Consider the following 24,099-nt stretch of genomic DNA (forward strand, 5'->3'; position numbering starts at 1 on the left):
ACTCCCTGTGGGCCTCCTTTTTGTGACTGAGTTTTGCCAGGACCTCTTCGTTCATCCACACAGGTCTCCTGGCATATTTTGCCTGACTTCCACTCCATCCATTGGGTGGACCACTTTTGAGCTTGGAGGAGGTGCTCCTTGAATAGGAATCAGCTTTCTTTGTTCCCGCTTACAGCCAGGGCCTTACCCTACTAGGGCTCTTCGAAGCAGGTCTTTGAAGACTTCGAAGTCTGCTCTCCTGAATCCAGGAGACCACAGTCCAGGGTTGTGATCTTGCTTTTACCCTGCTCCCTCCTCTCAGGATCCTGAGCTCCACATGGTCACTGCAGCTAAAGCAGCCTTTGACTACAGACCCAACAAGGCCCTCCTTGGTGAGTGTCAGGTCCAGCAGATCACCTCTTCGTGTTGGCTCCTCTATTACTTGGGTCAGGTAGTTGTTATTTATGTACACCAAGAATCTCCTGGATTATTATGCCCTGCTGTGTTGTTCCTCCAGCAGATATCTATGTATCTTCTTGAAGTCCCCTTTAAGGACAAGGGCCTTACGGCAAACATAAATCCCCAGACCCCAAACTCTTTTTGGTCTTGGGAAAACAGTGAAATGTATCAACGAGTGGATTGAATTCAAGGTTTACTTTAAATTGCTTCTCTTTCATTATAGTGCTGCCTATTGTACATAAAGTTAAACTTATAAACTCCCCCTGTAAAGACTTCAGCGCTGCTTAGTGTTTTTAAGTACATAGGCTTGACAGTGGTAGCTGATTAATAATTTACAGAAAATAATGGTCAATGAAAGAAATATATTTTTGCTAATTACTCAGAAGCTTCTGCATACATTTTCCATGAGTGTCTTTTCCTTGCAGGACTCTGAAAAAGTATATTTAGTGTTTTGTTTGCTTTCAGCTATGGTTTTCAGCGGGTATTGACTGAAACAATGACTTGATCAGTCTGACAGCCTCCAGGGAATTTTGTTCCTTTGACTGTATCTCTCTCCTTGCCTCTCCCTGTGTGCTGAAATTCTTGGCAGAGCTGGCAGCTCTATCTACTAATTTTGCCTTTAATGCTTCTTATTTTAAGACTGTCCTCAGCTCAAAACTTTTCTGAACAGTCTCGTCTAGGTGGAGGGTTGGTGCTGAATTTGACCTTAGTTAATTTTCTTGAAAACAGTTTCCTCCCATCACTGGGGAGGAAGAATTGGTCCTACTTTTCTCAAACTGACTTTCCAGCAGCAGCTGTGCTGAGAACAAAGTACTGTGTATTTTAGAGGGCTCAGAGTCAGCTCCTCTGTGTGGCCACTCAAACCAGGTAATTCAGTCATGTTTTCCCACCTCAAACCTGGAGGGTGACTACTATTTTTTAATGTGGACTTGGCAAGAGTTCTCCTACAAAAAAAAAAAAACAACCAGGACATAACTAACCCAATGCACGTGTGATAGGCAGTTTGTGAAGTCATTTCTTTCTTTTGTTTTTGAAACATAAAGCTTGGCAGGCTGATGAAGAGGGAGTTCATCTGACTTCTTTCATCATATGCTCAGAAGTCACCACACTATAAGTAGAATCACTGGCAAGTGAGGTGCCAACACTCTTGTCACTGTAGGACTAAGAGAGATGAGCTTTCTCTGTTTGTCATTGGATTACCTACTGGGAAGTATCACATGGAGTCTCAAAGGGAATGGGACAGAGCAGTGTGTGATGCTGCAGTCAGGCTATTGCGATGCAGAGGAGGCCGTATGTGGCTACATGGGCAGCTGTAACAGGAGTTTACCAGCATCGAAGGCATTTGTTTCTCTGCCTCTGAGCACCTAATGTTGATCTCTTTCCTACGCACGTCAGCCTGAAGTTAAAAATAAACCCATCTCCTTTCTAATGTTGTCTCTTCAATTTTCAGAATCCTGGAGCATCTTGGGCCAGTTAACTAGCTTCTCACAAAATGTACGATGGAATTGTATTATTATGAGGAAGGACTTGGGAAGTATGCAAGTGAGGTAGTGGCTGGACTGAGGAAAAATAACTGAGAACTGTCATGCTGACTCTGGCAGTCCCACTCAGTCTTCTACAACAGCTACATTTGCACCTGTGCAATTTGTAACAATTTGTAAGTGAATTTAGCTTGAGTCCACATCTGTTCTGAGCTGTTAAAGCAATAGTGCAGTATCTGCTGCCAGAAATGCTGTTTTCACAAAGTTGGGGCACCCTAAATGTATTGCTCTGGATGACCTGCATTTTTGACCACACTTTCCAACTGAACAATATTCCTGATACACCCCTCATGTTAGCTCCTTGGGATGGATGCTTGCTGTCCCATTTTGGTTTATGGCAGTGGGAGAATAAAACCAGAAACCAATAGGACTTGGACAAGTTATCTCTGACTGCTATTCACGGGTTGGTGGTAGGCAGCATGTTCCTAAAAGTGTCCCTTCTGGTAACACTTTTGTTGAAAAACCTTTGATTTCTGGGTACAGCTTTTGTCTGGATTAAAAGGAGAAGCTCCACGTTCAGCATCTTGTGTGTTCTAAGCACTCCAGAAATGTTGCACTTAAATTTCACATCGAGATGAAAGGAAGTCTAATACAGTCTGGTATTTACTGAAGGCAGAAGTCGAGCTTGAAGATGTTGAAATCAGTGCTCTGACACAGATGGGAGCAGAACTGCCAGTTGTGGGGAATTCCAAAATGGAAAAACATCCATTTATCCTACTACAAGCTGACTGGATGTGCAAAGCAAACTTGAGTTATATGTTGGTTAGCTGGGCACGTGTAATTAATTGCCTGACTATGTATGCTTTTGGCCCATTACCTGGTAAATCCCATCCTAGGTTAATAAAAGTGTCATTAGCTGTATCTGACAGGGAACCAGGAGTAGGACAGATGACTGTATTTTGTTGATGACAACTGGGATGTAGATATGGTTGGCCTGGGAAAAGGTTTATAGTGCCCCTCCTGCTCTTGGAATTAATTATTACTTAAGTAAGCCCGTGACCTGAGGTAGACTTAATTCTCTGTAATGGATCAACACTTGTTTTTTGTTTGTTTTGATTTCTTTGTTTTGTTTTGTTTTGTTTTAACATAATACTTTTTGAGTGAAACAAAGTCAAACTGAAGATACTTGACAAACACCCTGCATTGCAGAGCTTCCCTCTCATTTGCTGGATTCCAAGGGTCAATGTCTCAAAGCAGCGTATAAAGACAAGGCTGTCTCCACTTGTTGATCAGTATCTATGTAGATGGCATGTGCTCTGGTCCATTCTCAGGAAAAAGAAATAAATATCCAAGATCACAAATAGTAATTGGGAAAATCTCAGCAAGGAAGAGAGGTCTGACGTGGAAAGCAGTCTATGTTAATCGGGAGAGTATGGAATCTCCACCAATAAATGTTTTTAAGGACAGATTCATGAGCCATCCATCAGAAATGAAAAAAAAATCTGCCATCCATCAGAAATGAAAAAAAATCTATCTGATCTGTCTTTAGGGAAGGAAAAAAGTTATTTATCTCTAATCGTTTCCAACCCTAGTTCTTGTTTACAATAAATGCATTTTCAGTTGACTTTGGATTGAGCCCTTGTTTATATAGTTTCACCAACCCAACAGTTTGACCAGGTCATTGGTTGACTAGAAAGCAGCTTTGCCAAATGATTTGAGGGTCCTGCTGGACATGAAGTTGAACATGATCCAGTAGTGTTCTGTGGCACCAAAAGAGCCAACGACATCTTGGGCTATATTAGCAGCAGTATAGCCAGCAGGTCCAGCAAAGCGATCCTTCCTTTCAATTCAGCGCTTCTGAGATCGCTGTCCTTTCCCTCTCCTCTCATTACATTATTTTTGGTGGATTTATTTCATTTTTTAAGGCTTTTACAGAAAGAATCTGACAGTGTTCAGTTCATACCTATTAATATTTCACACAAAAATGCACTTTTAAAGCTTTCTGGGCTAACATGCATATCAGTGATTTCACCCATTTTTTTCCCAGTGCAATGTACTCTCACATTATAAATAAATACAAGTGTCTGCATTTAGGAATTTAAATTGTTAAAAAGGATTTTAAATGCTAGTGAAACAGCAGAATAAGTAATAAAAGAGGGTAGGACTACAACTTTCTGTTCTGTCATAACCCAGTTTTCAACTTCCCATAACAATAGGTCTTTATACCCTTGCAAGGTAACACTTAAACTTGTCTAGGAGACTTGTCCTCTTTAAGTGAGCATAGCAGGACACTCAGACTAGTAAGAAGTGGTTCTAATAAATTTGGACAATGTTAGTAATTCCTTTTTGAACAGTTCAAATATCTGTAATCACTATACTATAGCAATTTTGCACCAGGTTATTTTCTTTTTAATGTGCCATTTAGCGTGTCATTGTAGACTTGATGGAGTAGTGTGTTACATCTTGGAAAAACAGTTGGTTAAAAATAACAAAATTGCTTTCTGTAATTCATATTAAATCCTTGTGACTAGAGCAGCCAGCTGGAAATGACATTCTACATGGTTTTCCACTGAAAAGGAGTAAGAATCACAGGAGCTGGTACCTTTTATACAACTTTGATTGACCTCCAGCGGTGCACCTGCCTACCCAAATATAGAGAGAAATGAGTAAGCAGCAAGTGTTGTTTCTTCACAAAACCATATCTTCTGAGCAATTGTCTCCACAGACACAACTTTAGCTCTTTCGGCTTCTCCAAGATCCATAAAGACCTTGACCTCAAAGAAGCTCTGCTATTTGTGTTTTCATTGCCAGACTTATACCGGAACAGGATTTATCATGCCTACGCTTCAGGTAGGACTCTGGTGTAGTTTCACTAGTTTCATTGACCTTTCTTGGAATGAAAAACACCTTCTGAAGCTGCTCATTTTACGTAATCTTAATATATTAATTATAACTTCAACTGTGTAAGTAGCTCAGTTAAGGTAATTATAACTTCTGGTTAACAACAAGAAGTGAAACCAACAAATTGCCTGTATTGTCTGAAAGAAAAGAGACTTGTGGTGGCTGGTAGGTGCACAGAGCATCCCAGTACTTCAGGCACAGTCCTTTCTGCTGGGAGAAATGAGTAAGTTGGGGTCTTAGCATGGAGAAAGCCAGGTCTTCCAACATTGCAGCGTAGGTACTAGAGAACAGAGGGAGAAACCAAACCATGTTCCACATACAAACCTCGGGAGGGACCCTCCTTTCTTATTTCAGCCGTGACGTACTTCCTTTCCATTTGTTTTGGGCACAGAAATGACTCTGTGGTGGCAAGCCACATGAAGGAGATTGCTCTCTGCTCTCCTTCAGGCTGGTCCGTGTGAGGGGAAGGAGCTGGTGCTCTTCACCCACGCTTAGTTCTCATGCACAGCCCCGTAACACTGATGGAGCTGGTGCCTAACTTGATGCTCAGCCTGTGATTCTTCTTTTCTTCATCAGACCCCACACCTGCAACGTTTTGTCCTTATGTAGGCATGATCAAGGCATAGCCCTTGAGCTGGAAGAGGATGGGGAAGGGACTCAGCTGAAAGCAAAGTGCTGCCTTCTTCCTTCTCCCTGCTCTCCCCAGAAATAGTGATAAAAACAGAAGAAACGTACAGGCCTGTGTGTGATAGTCCTGGAGCTGTTTGCACACGCTCTGAATCCCTGCCACAGAATCTACAGCACTGTGTAGCCCTGAAGTGGATGCCCAAGTATCTAGAGGAGGTGTTAGCCATCTGTCTTTTGGCCAGGGGTGCAGACTTGTCCTGAGTGCTCTCTGTGTAATTGTTTCACTCCTCCTTTTTAGGGTTTGCTCTGTAGCGTTCTTCCAAGCTTTAAGTCCTCAGATCTTTGCATTTTCCTGCCAAATTTCTGCTGTGGTCTTCTTGTAAATGCTTCAACAAGTCCTTCTTCCCAACCTGCTGTGTCCCTGCTGGGACAGCTGTGTTAGCTCAGAGGTGTCTCATTTCCAGACCCCTTATTTTGACTTCATACTCAGAAGTTTAAGGTCTGTAGCTTTTATGTTGCATTGGTGACCAAGAGAGATGTGATCCACACGTACAGAAGTAGGAGTCAGATCTCCGACTTCTTTGTCACAAAAAGTGTGTGTGTGTGTGTATAAGTCTATCCTTGTCCTTTTACTTAACCTGAAGAGCTTACTTTATTTCAGTGCATTTGTGGGTTCCTTGCTGCTATAATATTGATTTGCCCTCCCTGCAGCATCTTCCGATGTTCTCCTTAGCCACTGATGGGAGAGACAGTGGGGATGGGATTGAAATGACAGGCAATTATTCTTATTTCTTCACAGGTTTGTTGTGTAGTTCATGCCAACTATGTTCAAGGTGCTTTTGGGGAGAAGTGCTAATGTCCTATCTCGTAGTTCACATTAAACAATTTTAATTGCTTTCCTCTCCCTCTCTTGTAACACTTCAGAAATACAGTTGAGCTGAGCTGGAGACAGGATGAAACAGATTTGTTTTCCCCAGGGGAGAATGGATCAGACTGTCTCCTCCTCCGAAATCACAACATAACAGGGTAAAGAGTCATACAAGCTGTTATTCCTGCCCAAGGTGAATTTCTGCAGTTTGGATGAAAAGGGAAGAAGTGGGTCATTATAGGAAGCCATAAAAGTGGGCAGGATGCAGTGGGCCAGGGGGTGCAGAGGGCAAGTCATGCACAGCAAATGAGCTCCTGTGTGAAACTGCATCTGTAGAAACGTTTCCCCAAGACTGTTAGTAGACTGTAGCCAAAGCAAAATAAATCCAAAGGGATTTCAGTAATAGAAATAGTTGGTGTGTCTTTGTGTTTGTTTTTTTGTGAATCTCCATGTAACACTTTACTTTTGTTTCTGTAATTACTAAGTACCCTGGCTGTTCCATAATAGTATTTGGCATCTTGTTCTCTCTGGTGATCAGTGGGGAGAATTTTGTTGAGGAAAGGATGGCGATGACACTCAACAGATTAAATATTTTACTTTTTTGCCCATTTGATCCATCATGCTTGGATAGTGCTGCAAAGCCCATCTATGCGTTTGCTTGGACTCTACCATGAGTTTTGGGTGGGAACAGATGACCTCAGAGTATTTACAGCCATTGAATGCCGTAGCATGGTGGCTATACTGTGAAACTCCATAAACCTACCTTCAGTAAGACATTGTCTTTAAACAGAGCTAGTAGCATGTGGCTCAAAGCTCAGCCAAAAGAACTTTGATCCTAATACGGATTTCACAGCCAATAGTTGGTAATTTTAATGCTGTCAGCCCATGACAGTCTATTTATTTGGCACTAAAAAAAATCACTCAGTGTGGTGAGGTGAGAATAACTGAGTTAAACACAACAAAAAAAGACATTACAAGAGAATGAATATACTGGTCAACTTCACAGGTGCGCTGTCAATTCTGCCTTCAGCAATAAAAAGCTAGTTATAAGCTCTCATCGGTCCCGGGTTGGAAGGTGATTTACTGCCAGCTACTGATCTCATAGCATCTGCCTTTCTGCAGAGCAGAGACTGCAGGGTTCAGAAATCGCTGTAGCTCTTCAGGCACCATTTGACTTAAATCTGCTCTTTGCTTTATGCTTTTTATTTTATTTTGTATTTTTTTAAAGGATCATAATGTTCATTTGTGTGCAGAAGCATCTTTCTTCCTTACAGTCTCTTATTGGCTATTGGTGCAATGGAAAATATTTTTATACCTACGTTGCTTTCCATTTCTTAGTAATACAAGTGCTTCCTGTATTTTGATACCTGCATAGATAGTGGCACTGGTAATATCCAGGTGCTGATCCTGAGGATTTTTACTTCATTGATCACAGAAACATAGCTCTTTGGACGTGATCTGAAGAAGAATCCTTATTAGCACCGTTTCTATTGTTCAGAAATACTAACCTGGCTTTGGTCCCAAACTGGACTCAAAATAAACTCAAAATATATAAATATTATAATATATATATATATATAATATAAAAATATATATTAAATTATAATATAAGTATGAAAATATATAAATATTATAAAATATAAACTCAAAATACTCCTTGGAATGCTCTGTGAATTAGGAAAGACAGCAAGTTCTGTGGCGTTTGGCAAATTCTCACTGAAATTTCTCCAGTGGAAGTAGAGACCTGATTTTGCTGGAATACAGGAAATATTAGTGTATTTGGTGTAGGTTTGGAATACAAATGATAGCAATTACATCTTAGATATGTATTCTTAAATCAAGAATGCAGATGTGCTGGAAAGTGTGAATTAGTGCTAATGGAGGAGTTCTTGTCTTTGGAAACTATTGATCATCTTTTCCTAGAGAGATTAAAAAACTCCTAACATGTTCAGAGATCATTTCTGACTTAGCTTGGGGTGCAAACTCCCTCACTAGAAGTACAGGTGGATTTGCTACATTTGAGAGACACAAAGCGCTCCCAAAGTCCATTTTTGCTATGCCCAGGACCAGGCAGAATTCTGCAGTTGCTTTTTTAAAAGAATGTTTGAGGGCCCCTTTTATGTGGCTAGGGTGCTGACTGCAGGTATGAACCCCAGGTAAAGATTCATGTTCAGCGCTTCAGTAGTTTTGGTGTGTGACCACATTGCTAATGTCTGCCTCTGAAAACTCTGTTCCTGTGAACAGAAGTGTTTTAGCTACCTCTGAGCATTAGCTGCAAGTCTTTGATATGTTTTCTTATGTTCCTGAAAAGTAGCAGATCACGGATGGATTATGTCTTTGGGCTGAACACACATGGCAAAAGCAGACTGAAAATCCCTCCTGACTTTAAAAAAAAAAAAAAAAAAAAAAAAGTCACTGGAATGTGCTGTTCTAGTGCAGATTTGCCTCCTGGATGGTGAAATGGCATCCCACATTGCTGGGTACAGGTTGAGTGAGGAAATTAAATAAAGGAAACCTTTTCCTTCAGTTTGGCAGAGCCCAGGAAATAAAATACAAACTGTAATAGCCTCCAATGGTTTGAACTCTACCAGTTTTTACTACAGCTTAAGGTAGGCTTCATGGGATAGCAGCTCTTACAGAGCAGGTGAAGTGGAATGTGTATGTAATGCTTACAGGCGCTGCCTTTAGTGAGGACTTAAAGTTCTGCATGGTAATCATTTTCTGATTAAAATGAGCAACATTTAGAGTCTAAGCTCCTTCTGCCCTTTTGCTCCTTATTTCATAGTTGAACCAACTGGATAACCAAGCCAAGAGGGAAGGAAAATGGAGGAATGAAGTGCATGGTAGCTGCCTGTTCGTAAGCCATTAATTGCTAATGTGCAGTATGTCTAGCAGGGACAGGCATATCACTGTTAGAAACTGCAGAGTGAGTTAAATGAAATCTTCTGCAAATGCAGATGTGTGTACGACAAGGTAATGTGAGATTTAGGGTAAGTAAAGCTATCTCTGTCACAGAAGGAAAGATTGCTCTGAGGACGGGGAAATCCAGATCCATTCCCTTTCTTGCTGATGCTGCTTGGCACCACCATCTTCATGCTGCCACTGCACGGTGTGACACGAGGCAAAAATGCTTCTGAGCCGCCTTACTCCTCCTGTTGCAAAAGCAACAGAGGTACGTTTGCTGAGACTTTCTGGTGGTTATCCACATACATGTCTGGGCCCACTTTGACTGCATGCTGGGAACAGATTCCTGGGAGCATCATTCCCTCAGTTTCAGAGAGGAGAAAAGCCTGGAATGGGGTGCGTGGAGGGAGCCCAGCACACACCAGGGGGCTTTTGAACCTGGATGATTTGGGATCATAATTCAGACTGCCTTTGCACGGCTTAGTGACACTCCTGATTACCAGGAGCTAGCACCTTGAGCCTCTACTTGTCTTTTATGGTTGCGTTTTCAACACAACACAATTACAGGTTGTGTAATTACACCACAGACTGGTTTTGTCTTGGGCCTTTTGGGCAGTATGGCTTTTGTTCTTTTCCTCCTGTGGTTCTGGGGTTCCTGACGTGTTACCACTTCTGTCCTCCACGGCTGGATGCAGTTTGTCCTTTGCTTGCCCATCCACGGCAGTGCAAAGTAAAATAGGGTTGTGGGGAGTGGTTGAGCTGGACGCGGGGTGACATCTGTCCAAAGTGGTTGACTAGAGGGATGTACGAGGTAATTCAGCAGCACACGGGATAACTCTGCTTTCCACAGGCGGAGTGGGCTGGGAACAACGCGGCTCTCCAAGGAGGTGCTGTGAATTTCATGGCAATAGAAATTACTTTTACCAAAGCGTAGAGATTCATGGCTGTTCATTTTGGAACTGTAAACATTAAAATCTATTTCTTTATTCCCATAAGCATTTTGTTATATTTCTAGCTTTTTAATAGAGCTGCTGATTAGATAAATGAGCTGCAGTATTGTTATCAGATTCTACAGTACACTGGCAGCAGGTGGAGCAGAAACTTTGCTGTTCTCCACCTCCTGCAAATAACCTGCAACAGTCATTTATTTCCCGTGTCCAGCTGCCATTATGTCTTCCTCCATCATTAATTGGTGAATAATCCTGCCGGTGCTTGCTCCTGTGCATTTTCTCTTCCACTGTGCCCTCCCTTAAAAGGAAAGCATGACACAGATTGAAAAAGGTGGGGCTTTGCAAGCCGAACTATATCAAAACCTTCCTCTTTGGGTAATGATTTCAGTAGGATTGCTGGGGCATGTTCTGGAGACTTTGGTAAGTGCTCCACGCTGGTACATGATTAGGCTTTGTTTTTATCTGTGCTTAGGAGTAAATACTTTTCATACGCTGAGTTTGAGGTAGCTCTACCTCTGAAGTTTGGCACTGTCCTTTCCTTTTTAGAAGCTGACACTTAAAGCCAGTTGCTAGAATTATGTTTATGTAAATAGTGGTTAGATTTATCTGAAACCTTTCTGGAAGTGGAAGTTGGTTTTGTTTTTCAGTTGCAGACAAGATTTTTAAAAGCCTATTTATTCAAGTCTCTTCATTAAAAGTTATTGTTTATGACTTCTATTTTTTTCCCCGTTAGACTCTTCCAGGATGAAGATTTCCTTGGAATATGCTCCTCTAAGTGCTATGGAAATCATATACTTAGTCTTACAGTTTAGAGGATTATTCTTGTTTTTATCTGATGTTTAGTATTCTCAAAAACTTGATAGTTTAAAAAGCTTATGTTTTAATGCAATGGTCTGTGCTCTAAACAATGCCTTCCTATATATTTAATTGTTTTGAAATCTGATCAAAAATGAATTGCATTTGCCTGTTACATAGACTGCAGCTGTCACATCTATTAAAGTGTGTACAACTGCTATTATTTCTAACACTTGTGGAGTTAATGAGTTTCTCTCCCAAATATCTGCTAAGCACTGTGGTATCAAAAACTTGAAATTGAAATTGTGGTATCAAAACTTGAATTGAAATATAAGTCTAAAATTTTCAGTGTTCCTTTGCACTCTTGCTAACTTTTTTCAATTTGTTTGCAGGCTATTCAGTCTTATCAATTATTTAAAAATGCAGGGAGACAAACTTTGAATTTCTTTAGCGTTTTGAATGAATAACTTAATGCCCTTGTTTCCATTTAATCTTTTCTCTGTACAGTTATATCCATGGCCACTTTTCTGGTGTTAACTTACTAAACAAATCAACAGGTAAAGTAAAACTCAGCCAATAAATGTTGCATAAACCCAGACCAACACATATTTCTTCTTGCACAACTTTTATCTCAAATCATGCCTTTTATAAACATTTTTCTACATCAAAAATCAATGATGTGAAATGGTGAGAATTGTATACTGGGTTACTTGGAACTTGTCTCCCAGTGCAATTGTCAGACATTCAGTTAAATGAGCGATGTGGTGGAGAATGCTTGCTTTTGTTTTAAGCAATCTAGTGAATTTTAGGGACAATACCCTCCCAGTCATCACATTCTTGGTCGATACCAGAATTAGTTAGAATGCTCTTTGCAACCTCCTAGTGCTCTGTAGCACACCTCTGTAGCCTGGACCTGAGGTTCACCCTAACGAGGGGCTGATCCTGCCAGGAGTTTGCAAGTGGGTGCACATTCACTGTGCCCCACACAAACCCACTGTGGGGAGGATTTAGAAACTGGCACCCCCAGCAGCTGGCACCAGGTGCAGGGGCCGTGGCCCCCTCCAGTCTCACTCAGTAGCAGGCATGCGGTTCAGAACAGAGATATTTTAGAAAGAGTTGATTAGGAAGACAGCACAGACTGCAGTGGTCAGCCAAGCCAGCCTGGTAACCAGCCCTGTTTTGCATGCAACCAGCTCCTTTTATACCCTTTTCTGCCCATTTCTCCCTTGTTCCTCCCCAGTTGCCTTCCCCTCACCAGCTGGCACAGTTCTGCTGACCCTTCCCACCCAAATTCCCAAACCTCAGCTTTGCATCCTTAGCAGTTGCAAAATCCCAGTTTGCCTGCAGTTTCTTGGTACCTCACCAATTAGAGTGCCTGGAGAGATTTCTTTCTTGTCATCGTCTCCAAGTGTTTTTTGTCAGGTCCGTGTGTCTGTATATTTTGTGTCTGGCTTGTCCCTTTTCCCTCCGTTTCCCAATTGGCATGGTCCCTGAGCAGATAACCTCGCTGGAGGAAACCCTCTCACCTGCCCTCATCATTTGCAGTACTGCAGATTCATGTGTGCCATGCAAGCTAGCTCACCATTGACTTGGGAGGCCTGAGATGAGTTTTTTTAACTGGTTGTCCTGCTACTTGTGTTTTGGGGGGGGTATATGCATAGTCTTCCTTTCTTCTTTTTCTGCAAGGAGCCATGCATTTGAAACAGGGCGCACTCTTTATGGAACAGCAATGCAGGCTCTGCTTGAAATGCTGTGCTCTTGGCCATTCTTTGAGAGATTGGCATTGCTCTTCCCCTTGTAACACCCAGATGGTGAACACTGGCTTTTTTGGTGAATTCTGTCACTCCATAGGTGCTGCTTCTAAGCAGTCACATTGAAAACTGTGTCTCAGCTGAATATAGGCACCTTTTTAAGCATCCTGCTTTCACACGACACTAGATCAGTGTGGCATAAATGAAGTTTAAACAACTTCAAAAGCTGAAGCCGTACTCTTAACACGGGGAAAAAGAAGAGAGACTGTGATCCCAGCTAGGTCAAGGAGTTCAGATGGAGTTGCTGTGGCCTCCCGTACACAGTAATAACGCTGAAGGAGTCAGTTGTGCTCCCCTTCAGCAGGAAATGGTTTTCAGAGTATTTTTATATACTAACTATGATGTATAAATAGACGTGTTTCTGTGAAAACTTACCTTTTTTCTTGCTTTGGGAGATGCTCTATTTACGACTACAGCTTCCAGCTGCTTTTGCCTGTCCTACTTTGTCGAACACCGTGAGTAAATAATTTCTCACTTGTTAGTTTTTGGTCCTCAGAAATAATATATTCTCACTCAGGACTGCTTCATTAGAGCTGGAGAATGAGCGTTCCTGTGTCTGGGAGGCTGCTGTTCTCCATGTGGTGCCAATGGCACCTGGGAGGCAAGCCCAGTATACACAGTGAGAAGAAAAGGCAGGAGAGAAATTAGTATTGAAACAAGTGGAATTTGAGCTCACTGCCACAGCTGGCTGCCAACCTTCCTTTTTGGCAGATCTTTTTCAATATTTTGTTGCAAATAATGTATAGGGAATTGAAGCACTTGCTGTTAGCATAAAAATAAATTTGTTCTGTGCTTTGGGACATGGTGCAAATGAAGTGATCCTCCTTCAAAGACAGTGAAGTCAGTACAGGTGTCTGCTCTAGAGGGTGACTGACATGTGTTTGACTCCAGGGCTGGCTCGTTAACTTTCAGATGCAATAAACTTTAATTTGACCTACTCTTCAGGTTGCATCATTGCTAAAGGAGTGGATGGAGACACGAGGGACCTGAGTTCAGGTGCTGCAGTGCTGCATCTGCTCTTCTGGTGTGCTTCTAGACCAACTTCTTTTTACACTGCAGTCAGTTTTCTGTGGTTGAATTGTGTCTTAATAATATCCCATTTAGTTTGTAAACACGCTGAACTAGGAGCTGCTCATTGTATCGAAACAGTAGCCCAAATCCTCAGCATGCCCATCAGAGATGGGAAGACAAAGAGAGCTAAGATACTGCAGTGAATTGAGTGGTGTGCGGGGCAGCACATACACTCCTTTCTCAAAGCATGTTGACTTGGAGTTCTTTCTGAAGTAGGGAAAGAAGGGGGAAAGTCTTTTTGTGGAATGAAATAGGAGAAAAGATCTTCTCTGAATGGTAGTTTCACATTTGAGGAGTCGGTTCACTTTTAAAATCTCTCTGCTGGATTTAAATAAGTCTTCCTTCGCCTTCCCAGGGCGCTGAGTGTCCTTGTTGATTTTACCTGTTGAAAGCAGTGACCATTGTAGTGAGCCTTTCCACCTCTGCCATGCTCTTTCAGGTTTCTACAAGCACCATGCGACACCGAAGAAATGGCAATTTTGAGAGTTCCAGACTTCTCTGTTCCAGCATGTCTCGCAGCATAGACGTGTCATACAATGACAGTGTAAGTATCAGGTACATCCTTGATAGGCTTGGGTACTGTCTTGGGAGTGGGACACAGTGGTTGCGAAATAGGTCATGTCAGGAGAAATTTGACTGATTTGTCAGTTTTCCTTTCATGGAGTTTTCACAGCCAAGTGAACCTTCAGGCAGTAATGGTGCTTTGCTGACTTGGTGAAAGTCTAAAGGTGTATGTATTCCTTTTGATCTGTATAAATTTTTATTGTTTGTTGTTAGTCATTTCTGGTTTAAAATCCTTTTTCACATTTTGGTTTGAGACAAATCCTCTGCCTCTATAGAGAGGAACTTCCACCTCTTCATTTGATGGCAAAGGCAGACAACAGATAATTACATTAAAATCCCTTTCAAGCCTCAGTCATTTGCTGATCACAGTCTGGCAGTGTTCTTGCTTCTGCTAGGCTTGAAAGTGCTGTAATGATTAGCTCTTATGTCTTTAGCCTGTAAAAACCACAAAAATGAAAAAAAAAAAAAGTGGAGGGAACCACTTGCTAATTATGTTCTTTTCCATTTCCTTTGTTTTGGATATTACACTCATTTTAAAGAATGCTTTTCCACTTGGAAGAACTTTCCTTAACTGCTGTTTAACTATGAATTCTGTCAAACTGGTAAACTAAGCTATAACTGTATTCATAGAATCATGGAATATTCCTTTGCTTTTGATCCCAAGCAAAACCTTGGATTGCAAATCCAAGCTGTGCTTTAAAAACAAACAAAAAAAACCCAACCTCAAGCCTTTGTCTGTAAGTGAGAAACTTTTTTTTTTTCCTTTTGTCTTCCTGGCCTGCAAAGGCAGATTAGGAAAGAATTTGTAGCTCAAAAGTTTGAAAGCTTCCCCTGAACTTCTGGAGTTTAAAGGTTAATGTGACAGGTACTGGTTAAACAAGCTGGAGAGACTTTGTGTTGCACTGAGCTCACGTAAAGCATGACTTCAGTTCAGGTCTCCTACTGGGGTCTCTCTGTGTTGAACTGAAATAGCCCCTACCCAAGAGGACATTAATGTCTATTTTTCAGAAAAACAGCGTTGGTTACAGTGATTTAAGCACTATCTTGACCAGAGTTAACCACTGTTTATAAAGTATTTTCAGTTTTAGGTGCTTCAAGTTGTTTGGAAAGGTGGTAATGCATGCAAATAGAAATGCTCCCTAACCTATAGCTGACTGTATTGTGCTATTGGATACAAGCAAGATGTTTTCTTTGGGGGTCTTTTGGATTAGAACTTCTGAAATTCAGGTAGGCTCTCTAGCAACTCTTAGGGTATCAAATCTGCTTTGCTGTTCAGGATTTCTTATGAGAAGAAGCCCCACTTTTTACCTCTTTAGTGTATGGGGTTTTTTTGTTTGTTTGTTTTTTGGAATGCCCATTTGTGATTTTTTGTAGTCTTTTGTGTCATGTCAATTTCCCTCAGTGCTTTCTATGTTCTCCCAGCCATCCATGTTGAGAAAGGAGACTTGAAAAGTTGCACTAGTTTCACTTTGTGCTTGAGCTGACTATGCTGTTACTGAGGTCTGTGCTGTTTCATGAGCTATTGGAAGTAATATTTTTTTTTCCCCCTCAAGGATTTGGTCAACTTCATTCAAGAAAACTTCAAGAAGAGAGAATGTGTCTTTTTTACAAAGGACACCAAGTCAGAGTAAGTAGATATTTTTCTCTTGTTTTGCAGACATCAGGGCAGCTGGGAGCTGAGGGTGTTTTCTTCCTGCTAGGCCGCATGGCAGTGGCTGGCCAAGGAGCAGACTTGGCTAGTTTTTTGTAAAGAGTCTGAATCTAGCAGTGCAACCTCACCTCAGTCTTGCTTGTACAACTATATTCATTGTCAGTGTTTGATCTGTTAGCATATATCTGAGATATTGTTCAGTTGTGGTCAAAAGAGCTGGAATCTGATGGTAGGATAGACACCCAAGGGTGCTTCTCCCAGCTCTAGGACAGTGCTCTACAAACGCTTTTGATCATACACTCCTATCAGTTTAAAAAAAAAAAAAAAAAAGATTGAGCACCACCCATATATATGGCTTCACAAGTTTACTACTGTACTAATTATGAACATTATAAGATTCGTATTCATAGATTCATATTTATAGAATAGTTCAGTTGGAAGGGACCTGCGAAGACCATCAGGCCCAGCTGGCTGACTACTCCAGGGCTAACCAAAAGCTAATGCACGTTACTGAGGGCAGTGTCCAAATGCCTCCTGAACACTGACAGCCCTGGGGCAGCACCCACCTCACTAGGAAGGCTGTTCCAGTGTTTGACCACTACTGGGCCATATCCCTATTATCTTCCCAGGATGTATGTCCCTGCCTCCATTTTGATTTTGTGTTTTAATTTGACTGAGATGTTCTGATTCAGTCATACTGGTCTCCTGTGTCCCTTACCCAATTTCTTCCATGTTGGAATTGAGAGTTCTCTTGTCCTAAAAAAAATATCTTTAAATATATCCCAGCTCTTCATGCCTGAGGGCAGTTTCCCAGGGCTTCCCATCCACTGATCTCTTAGCTGAAAGTTTGCCTTCCTAAGGTTTAGGGTCCTGACTATTCTTTTTGCCCAGCCTATATCCCTCAAGATCATAAATCCTACTAGGGCACAGTCACTGCAGCCCACGTTACCTCCAGTCCTGACTGCTCCAGGAGGTTCCTCTGCATTGGTGAGCAGCAGGTCCAGTAATGCATCTCCTTTGGTTAGGCTTTCTATCACCTGGACTAGGATGTTACCCTCAACGCACTCCAGGAGTCTCCTAGACTGCTTGCTGTACCATGTTTCCAGCAGATGTTAGGCTGGCTGAAGTCGCCTAGCAGGACCAGGGCCTGCCAGTGTGATGCTTCCTGTAGCTGGAGGAAGAACAATTCATCAACATTCTCCTGTTGATCAGGCAGTCTGTAGTAAACACCTACCACAAGGTTTCCTTCATTGGCTTGACTTCTAATTCATTGCTATTTTTCAATAACAGCTCCATGCAGTCAATCTTTTCTTTTCCAGAGAGGGCAAGTCCACTGCCTCTCCCTCCTTGCCTATCTCTTCTGAAGAGTTTATATCTATTCATCACTGCACTCCAGTTGTGAGAGTCATCATGTTTCTGTGATAGCAATTATCTCGTAGTTTTCCAGCTGCCTGATGGCTTCAAACCTGAATCAATAAGTCTGCCCAGCTTGTTGGTAAAGATGGTCTTGCCCCACTTACTCTGGTGGATCTCATCTCCCAACAATCCTGGCCTCTTGAAGGAGGTACTGTGATCATCGAATCTGAAACCTTGACTGTGGTACTAGCCACGTAGCTGGGTATTGACTTGTTTCAACTCATCTGTGCCTACCTGGACCCTACCTCTGACTGGGAGGACTAAGGAGAATGTTAACTGTGCTCCCAAACCTTTTTTCATTGCTCTGAGAGACGTGTAGTCCACCTTGATGGTTCTGAGTTGCCTTGTTGCCATATCATTGGTTGCTATATGGAAGAGTAGAAGCTGATAACCATTCTCTCTTGATGTGAAAATGTATTAGCCCTGCTCAGTCAGGCCCTGAGTTTACATGGAAAATGATTATATTCAAGAAGGCCTCTTCATACCTGGTTAAGAGCACAAAAATGAAAATAAACTATTTGTATCCTTTAGGTTTGCATCTGATGAGGTCACATCTGTTGTTCTCTGATGCCAAATTCTGCTTCATTTCTGTACTTTGTTAGGAGTTTCAAATTAAGCTGCTGGTGATCTAACTAGGATTGTGGTGATGACAGAGGTCATATAGGTAAGACCTATCCTAAGATGTCAGCTCACGTGCCAGCATGGACTGATTCCTGAGATGTATTCCACTTTGTTTCCTGGCACAAGTAAGGACAGAAGCAGATTGTAGGAGGAGGAAGTGTGATTATTCTTCACCGTGAGGGCGGTGAGGCCCTGTCCCAGGCTGTCCCGAGGAGCTGTGGGTGCCCCATCCCTGGCAGTGCCCAAGGCCAGGCTGGATGGGGCCTGCTCTGCTTGAGTGGGGCCCTGCCCACGGCAGGTGGCTGGATCTAGGTGGTCTTTAAGGTGTCTTCCAACCCAAACCATTCTTTGATTAGGTGTTGGTCTCAGATAATCATGGCTCATTTTACATGCTAATTTGTCATGTAGCAAATTAGTTGAGTCCCATGCACGACTGGTGCCACAACTCCTCCTGCTGCTTGGTTTGTTTTATTTGTACAACCCTGCTCCCAGACTTTTCATTTGGGACTGCTACTGTAGTTACACTGTGTTTCACAAGCTCCAGGTTTGTTGCAGAACAATACTTCTTGGAAATGTCCTGGTAGAGGAGGAGTTTTGAAGGTGTTGTAAATTGTGAAAATTTTCTGTCTCTTGTTAATAAAAATAGTTACTGAAAGCACTCAGGGCTTACTTTTCTGTACTCAGAACAATAACTGGGGTTTGGTGCCTGTTCACTCTTCTTTTAGGGGCAACTTGTGTAAGTGTGGATACCCTGAAAATCAACATATAGAGGGCACTCAGATTAATAACAATGAAAAATGGAATTATAAGAAGCACACTAAGGAACTTCCCACTGATGCCTTTGGGGACATTCACTTTGAAAACATGGGAAAAAGAGGCAAGGTAAGTGATAATATTAAAGGTATGTGTTAGGCCCCTGTTGGGTGCACCATATTAGGAGTCCTGAATCCGATGCCAGCAAAAGCTTCTAAAAGCAGAGAAGGTGAAGCTGGAGTATATTTTATTTTCATGGAAATGGAAAGAGTTAGGCTACAGAGGAGACAACATATCAAGCTATGATAACTATAATAAAGAATAATTTCTTCTGTGTTAATAGTTTTTATAGGCAGGTGATGTGGGTGGGGTTAAAAGAGGTTATCTTTTTCCAAGTGTGGCAAAAAAATGAAGGTGATGCTCATTTACTTTGTTTTTTTTCTTCTCTTCATGTACCTAGTTTTATTGTAATTTGCATATTAATACAATTCTGAAGGCCTGGAGTTTGGAGGAGATAATTTCAACTAGACCTGTGATGTCTGTCACTGGGACTCTGTACCCCAAGTGTATCAATGTCCATTCGCAGTAGCATTTTGTGGTCCTCATCTATACTGAAATGTGATGGTGTTGAAGAACAACTCAGCACCTTTTTACCTATCTACAGTAGTGAACCCAACATGCTAAGTTCCAATGCTTGAACAATCAGGTTGCTAATAAAGATATGTTGTTCCTGACTGTCTGACTTTAACACCAAGGCGAGATTGTTTTCTTGATTGTTTTCCTCCTCCTTTCCAGTGTGGACTAACCTATGCTTTAGAAAGAGAATGGTGTGAGGATGTACACCAGTGTAACTCTTGGGACAGGAGCATGTGTAGCATGCTTTGCCTTTGAAGGTGCAACAGGATCCATGAGATAACCATAGGGCTTTAACATCCGTAAGGATGTAAGACCTTTCTTCTGAGGACCGGTGCTCTTCAGTACAGAAGTTGCACATGCCTGCTTGATACTCCACAAAATCATTATTGATGCTTTATAATGGCTTTAAAATTGTGTACAATGTCATTCAGCACCTGCCAACAGAGCTTGCTGGTCACTCATGTATATTGCCTTCCTCCCTAACTGTTCTATGTGCGCAGTCTGTGGAGTTACAGCTTTTCTTTACATACATTCCTATCTTATGCCCTGTACTGGACACTCTGAAAGGTGCTTTGGGATGTTGGAATGAGGCCTTTTGTGCTGCACGTAGAATAATAGAGTAACTTTGTTCAGAACTCTTTCTGATTTTTTCTAGTAAAAACTCCTGCTCAAAGCACACCCAGTTGTGTAGCAGGTCTCAGGCCCCTGCCCAGTTGAAGTCTGAGTATTCCCTGGGGTGGAGAACCTACAGTGAGGGTAAATTCATAGGAAATATAAGATATCAGTGGAACTTCAGAGGCTTTATTGTTTTTCCTCCTCCTCCCCTCTCCCTTTTCCTCCTCACCTTGCAGCCCCTCCCTTCAAATCCAAGGTAATCAAAGACTGTTTTCAGTGAGTGAAAAGATGTTTTATTCTGTGTCACACTTCCTAGGACACATGAGTGTTTTGGCAGAAATGTTAGGCTTGAACAGATCGATAAAACCTCTGCGTTTAGCAAGTCCTACTTGAGCTCAGTTACTTCTGCAGTTTTGCTCAGAACCTGCAGCATCCAAGAACCTTGTTGTTTCTGTATGTAATGTTCTGGTAGCCTCCAATCTGAAAAGTGCTGCACTCGAATACCTTTCTGAATTCAGCTCTTGGGAAACTTCATTGCCTGTGTTTGAGGAGTGGCTGAGTGTGAGCGGGAATAGTTGGAGTGCACTAGTTGGGTGTACCAGGCAGATGGCACTGTTGCATCTTGGAGAAAGCAAGTGGCTAACCCGAGGCATTCACCTGACTGAGTATAGCCTCAGCAAGGACTCTAGAGGTGGGAAGTGCCAGATGAATAGTTGGTGGTGCATGGAATAAAGCTGAGGTGTGTTTACGATTACACATTGTGATGAGATACGAGAGAACAAGATGAACTGCGTGGGCAGGTCAGCTTTAGTACCTGTTGTGTTTTTTTTTTGTCATTGCTTTATATAAATGAAAACAAGTTATTCAGCCGGAAACCTTTATCTGCTGATGAAACAAAGCTGTATTCATAAAGACATAAAGGATTTTGTGTTATTAGTACAGAGCCTTGTACAGGAGAAATTTCTTCTAACTATAGAGCTAACAAGGTTTGCATTGGAGATGGTTTAGCAGCTCTGTGGAGCGGTTGTTTCTGGCAGCTTCCCCTCTCCTGCAGAACACCCAATTCTCCATGCATTTGATTTTCCTTAGAGTAGATGCTGTGAGATTCCATTAACTCTCGTGTAGCACCTTGAGCCTTCTAGGCTTTCTCTGTGATGTGCTGTTCTGAGCCAGATGCAATAACTAGCCCTGGGAACCCTTCCTAGAACTAATTAGTATGTTCTTCAGTTTAAGTTAACTGCCTCTCAATATTTTATTTTTGATTTTTTTTATTTTTTATTTTTTTAGCAGAGAAAACAATCAAAAAAAGCCCCAGAGCTTTTATGTAAAAGGAAAGATGGTAGGTCTATCTGAGGACAGATTATCTATCTTATGTTCTTTATAGCATCATCATTGAGTGTTCAAGATTTATTACAAATTTGATAAAGTTTTCATGATGTGTTATATATATATATGTTATGATAGGAACACCATATATATGGAGTCTAGAATTTCTAGTTTGTCAAATTAAGACTTTCACAGTGTACTCAAAATACAATTCTAATTATTATTGTTCACTTACAAGAATACTACCATTAATCCATAAACAAAGCTATACATAGCTTTGTTAAAGTTAAAATCTTTATATTGCAAACTTCCTATGGTTCATCCTGTTGAATCCCATGATCAATGCTCTTGCCTTCAGCTAGTAGCACTGCTATCACATCTATAATCAGCTGAGGACAAATAGATTCTGAGAATCTGCACTCTCAGTTCAGTACAAAGACTGTGGACTTTTAGTAGTAGTGGCAAAAATCATATTTCGTGGACTACACAGTTCATCTTCTGCCCAGTTAAAGTTGTATGTGGCAGAAGGTGGTAGTGCAGTTTCAGCACTGCAACTCTGTTTGAGTTGCAAACTCCTGACAGGTTGAAGTTTTGGGACTGAACCCAGAAAAGGTGGAGCTGGAGATTGTAAGGCTTGCAGTCACGTTCCTTACTGTGCTGCGGGTCTGAAATTACCACTCAATGTTCCGCTTTAAGACTGTGCCTTATCTCTAGACCTGGTCACTGAGCTGTCAAGAGACAAAAGTACCTTGGAAGTCCTAGCAATGGTGCCTGCTTGTAGTGGGAATATAAAGATACTTTAGAGGAAGAAATGAATACTTAAGCTCCAATTCTTCATCACTTCAGCCTCTGTCTGCCAGCTACTGGAATGAGAGTGTAGACTAGAGAAGAAGATAAAATTCCTGGTCTGTTCCCAGCTAACACTATTTATCTCTTGTTATTTGTTTCTCTTATATTTTTCTCTCCAAAGTACATCCGTTTGTCGTGTGACACAGACTCTGAAACACTCTATGATCTCATGACACAGCATTGGCACCTGAAAACCCCTAACCTTGTCATCTCTGTCACTGGAGGTGCAAAGAACTTTGCACTCAAGCCCCGGATGCGCAAGATATTCAGCAGGCTGATCTACATTGCCCAGTCCAAAGGTAAAGACCTGCAAATGGGTCTATGTTATTTTATTACATTGTCGGGGAGGAAGCACCTCAAAGGGTCAGAAGGGAAGCAGTGCATTCAGTTTGTTTCTGCTTGGCTGATGCACTTGGGACAAATGTTGCCTAACAGTTTGTAAGTAACAGGGTTGAGAACTAGCCATCAGGATGCCTGTGATAATGTAAATTGTGTACCGTATCTTTTGTGTTTAACTGAAGAATAAATGTTTCCTTTAAGGTAAGGTCTTGAGAGGGAGTTGGGTTGTGGTATTTTAAAGGGTGGGTGTTATGAGAGTGGGTATTCCGCTGCATTTTCCCAGGTTATCCCCCGTGTTATCCCCAGGAGCCTGGATTTTCACAGGAGGCACACATTACGGGCTGATGAAGTACATCGGGGAAGTGGTCAGAGACAACACCATCAGTCGGAGCTCGGAGGAGAATGTGGTGGCTATCGGCATAGCCGCCTGGGGCATGATTTCCAACCGAGAAAGCCTGATTCGCAATGGTGATAACGACGTAAGAAACTTGTTCAGTCAGTGGGGAAACGAAGACAAGGCTCTGCTGTAAATTGTACAGATTGTCTCTAACCAAGTGGTGCTTTCAGCAAGAACGATATCTAGGCTGATGCTATCGGACATGTAGTGACTGACTTGAGTCAGTCAAGAGCTCTTCTGCTCGTATGTTCTGGTAAAGCAGAGCTTGCCAGACTTTTTTTTTCCAGTGCAGTTTTTGTGTGGAAACACATCTGTCTGCTTAGCCTGACTTTGTGTGTCCTGAACAATTCAGTCTGGGGCCAGCTTTTCCTCAGCATACGTAGCAGTGAGATGCACTACCACATGCTCTTCCCAGAGCAGGAGGGAACTCAAGTGTTTAAGGTGGTCACACGTCAGGCCTGGTGGGGGAAGAAGCGAGGGATTTCAGCTGTACGCATAGCATACCTGTGTGGATGTTCAGCTGCTCTAATTTCACATATGGCAGAGGGTTAGGGAATAACCTCTTCCACAGTTACTCTAGCTGCTGTGAAATCCTTACACGGCAGTAGTCCACAGTGGGGATTCCCATGTACTAAGATACATTGTGCCAGCTGTTGCTGTTAGGGTACTGTCATCCCATCAGTCAGACACACTGGCATAACTCCCCTTATCTTGTGTCTGCCAGCTGTTACAAAGCTTGTCTAAAATCTATCCAGTTAGGTAAGGAAAAACAGTTTTAATTAGCTGAGGGCTCTGAGGAGATTTGAGGCTTGGACTAGATGATCTCAAGAGGTTCCTTCCAACCTCAATATTTGTACAGTTCTCTGAGGTGCTGAAAGTAAGTTTTGGGGTGTTGAAAGTAAGTTTTCCACAGTTTTAATGTTTCTGGTGGCTGAAGGAAGCATACTTTCCTTCTGCATTGCTTAATAGGATTTCTGAAAGGACTAAACTGTCACAAACGGTTTCATTCTGTTCCATTAGCTGAGGTACAGTTCTGAGAGGATTGTCTCAAATCAGGCTGCTCTTGTAAAGAAAAACTTTCTCTGC

The 24,099-nt window shown here is 41.9% G+C and overlaps 1 protein-coding gene across 17 annotated transcripts in view; it reads left to right on the forward strand.

Moving 5' to 3' along the window:
- TRPM8 (transient receptor potential cation channel subfamily M member 8) overlaps positions 1-24,099 on the forward strand; it is a gene marked incomplete at its 5' end in the record, with an annotated part of 141,129 nt that overhangs the window by 81,635 nt on the left and 35,395 nt on the right. For 9 of the 17 annotated variants that reach the window (XM_080600185.1, XM_080600173.1, XM_080600171.1 and 6 more), the window contains 5 exons: positions 14,286-14,390; positions 15,964-16,037; positions 18,824-18,980; positions 22,399-22,576; positions 22,923-23,095. In XM_080600185.1, coding sequence (XP_080456311.1) covers positions 14,286-14,390; positions 15,964-16,037; positions 18,824-18,980; positions 22,399-22,576; positions 22,923-23,095 — 687 coding nt within the window. Of the gene's footprint in view, positions 1-4,739; positions 4,770-9,142; positions 9,488-10,305; positions 10,590-14,273; positions 14,391-15,963; positions 16,038-18,823; positions 18,981-22,398; positions 22,577-22,922; positions 23,096-24,099 lie in introns of those variants that run through there. The other 8 variants (XM_080600182.1, XM_080600184.1, XM_080600186.1 and 5 more) reach the window with 7 other exon arrangements.

This window comes from Anser brachyrhynchus (assembly GCF_964034855.1).
Source record: "Anser brachyrhynchus genome assembly, chromosome: 7".
Taxonomy (NCBI): Eukaryota; Metazoa; Chordata; class Aves; order Anseriformes; family Anatidae; genus Anser; species Anser brachyrhynchus.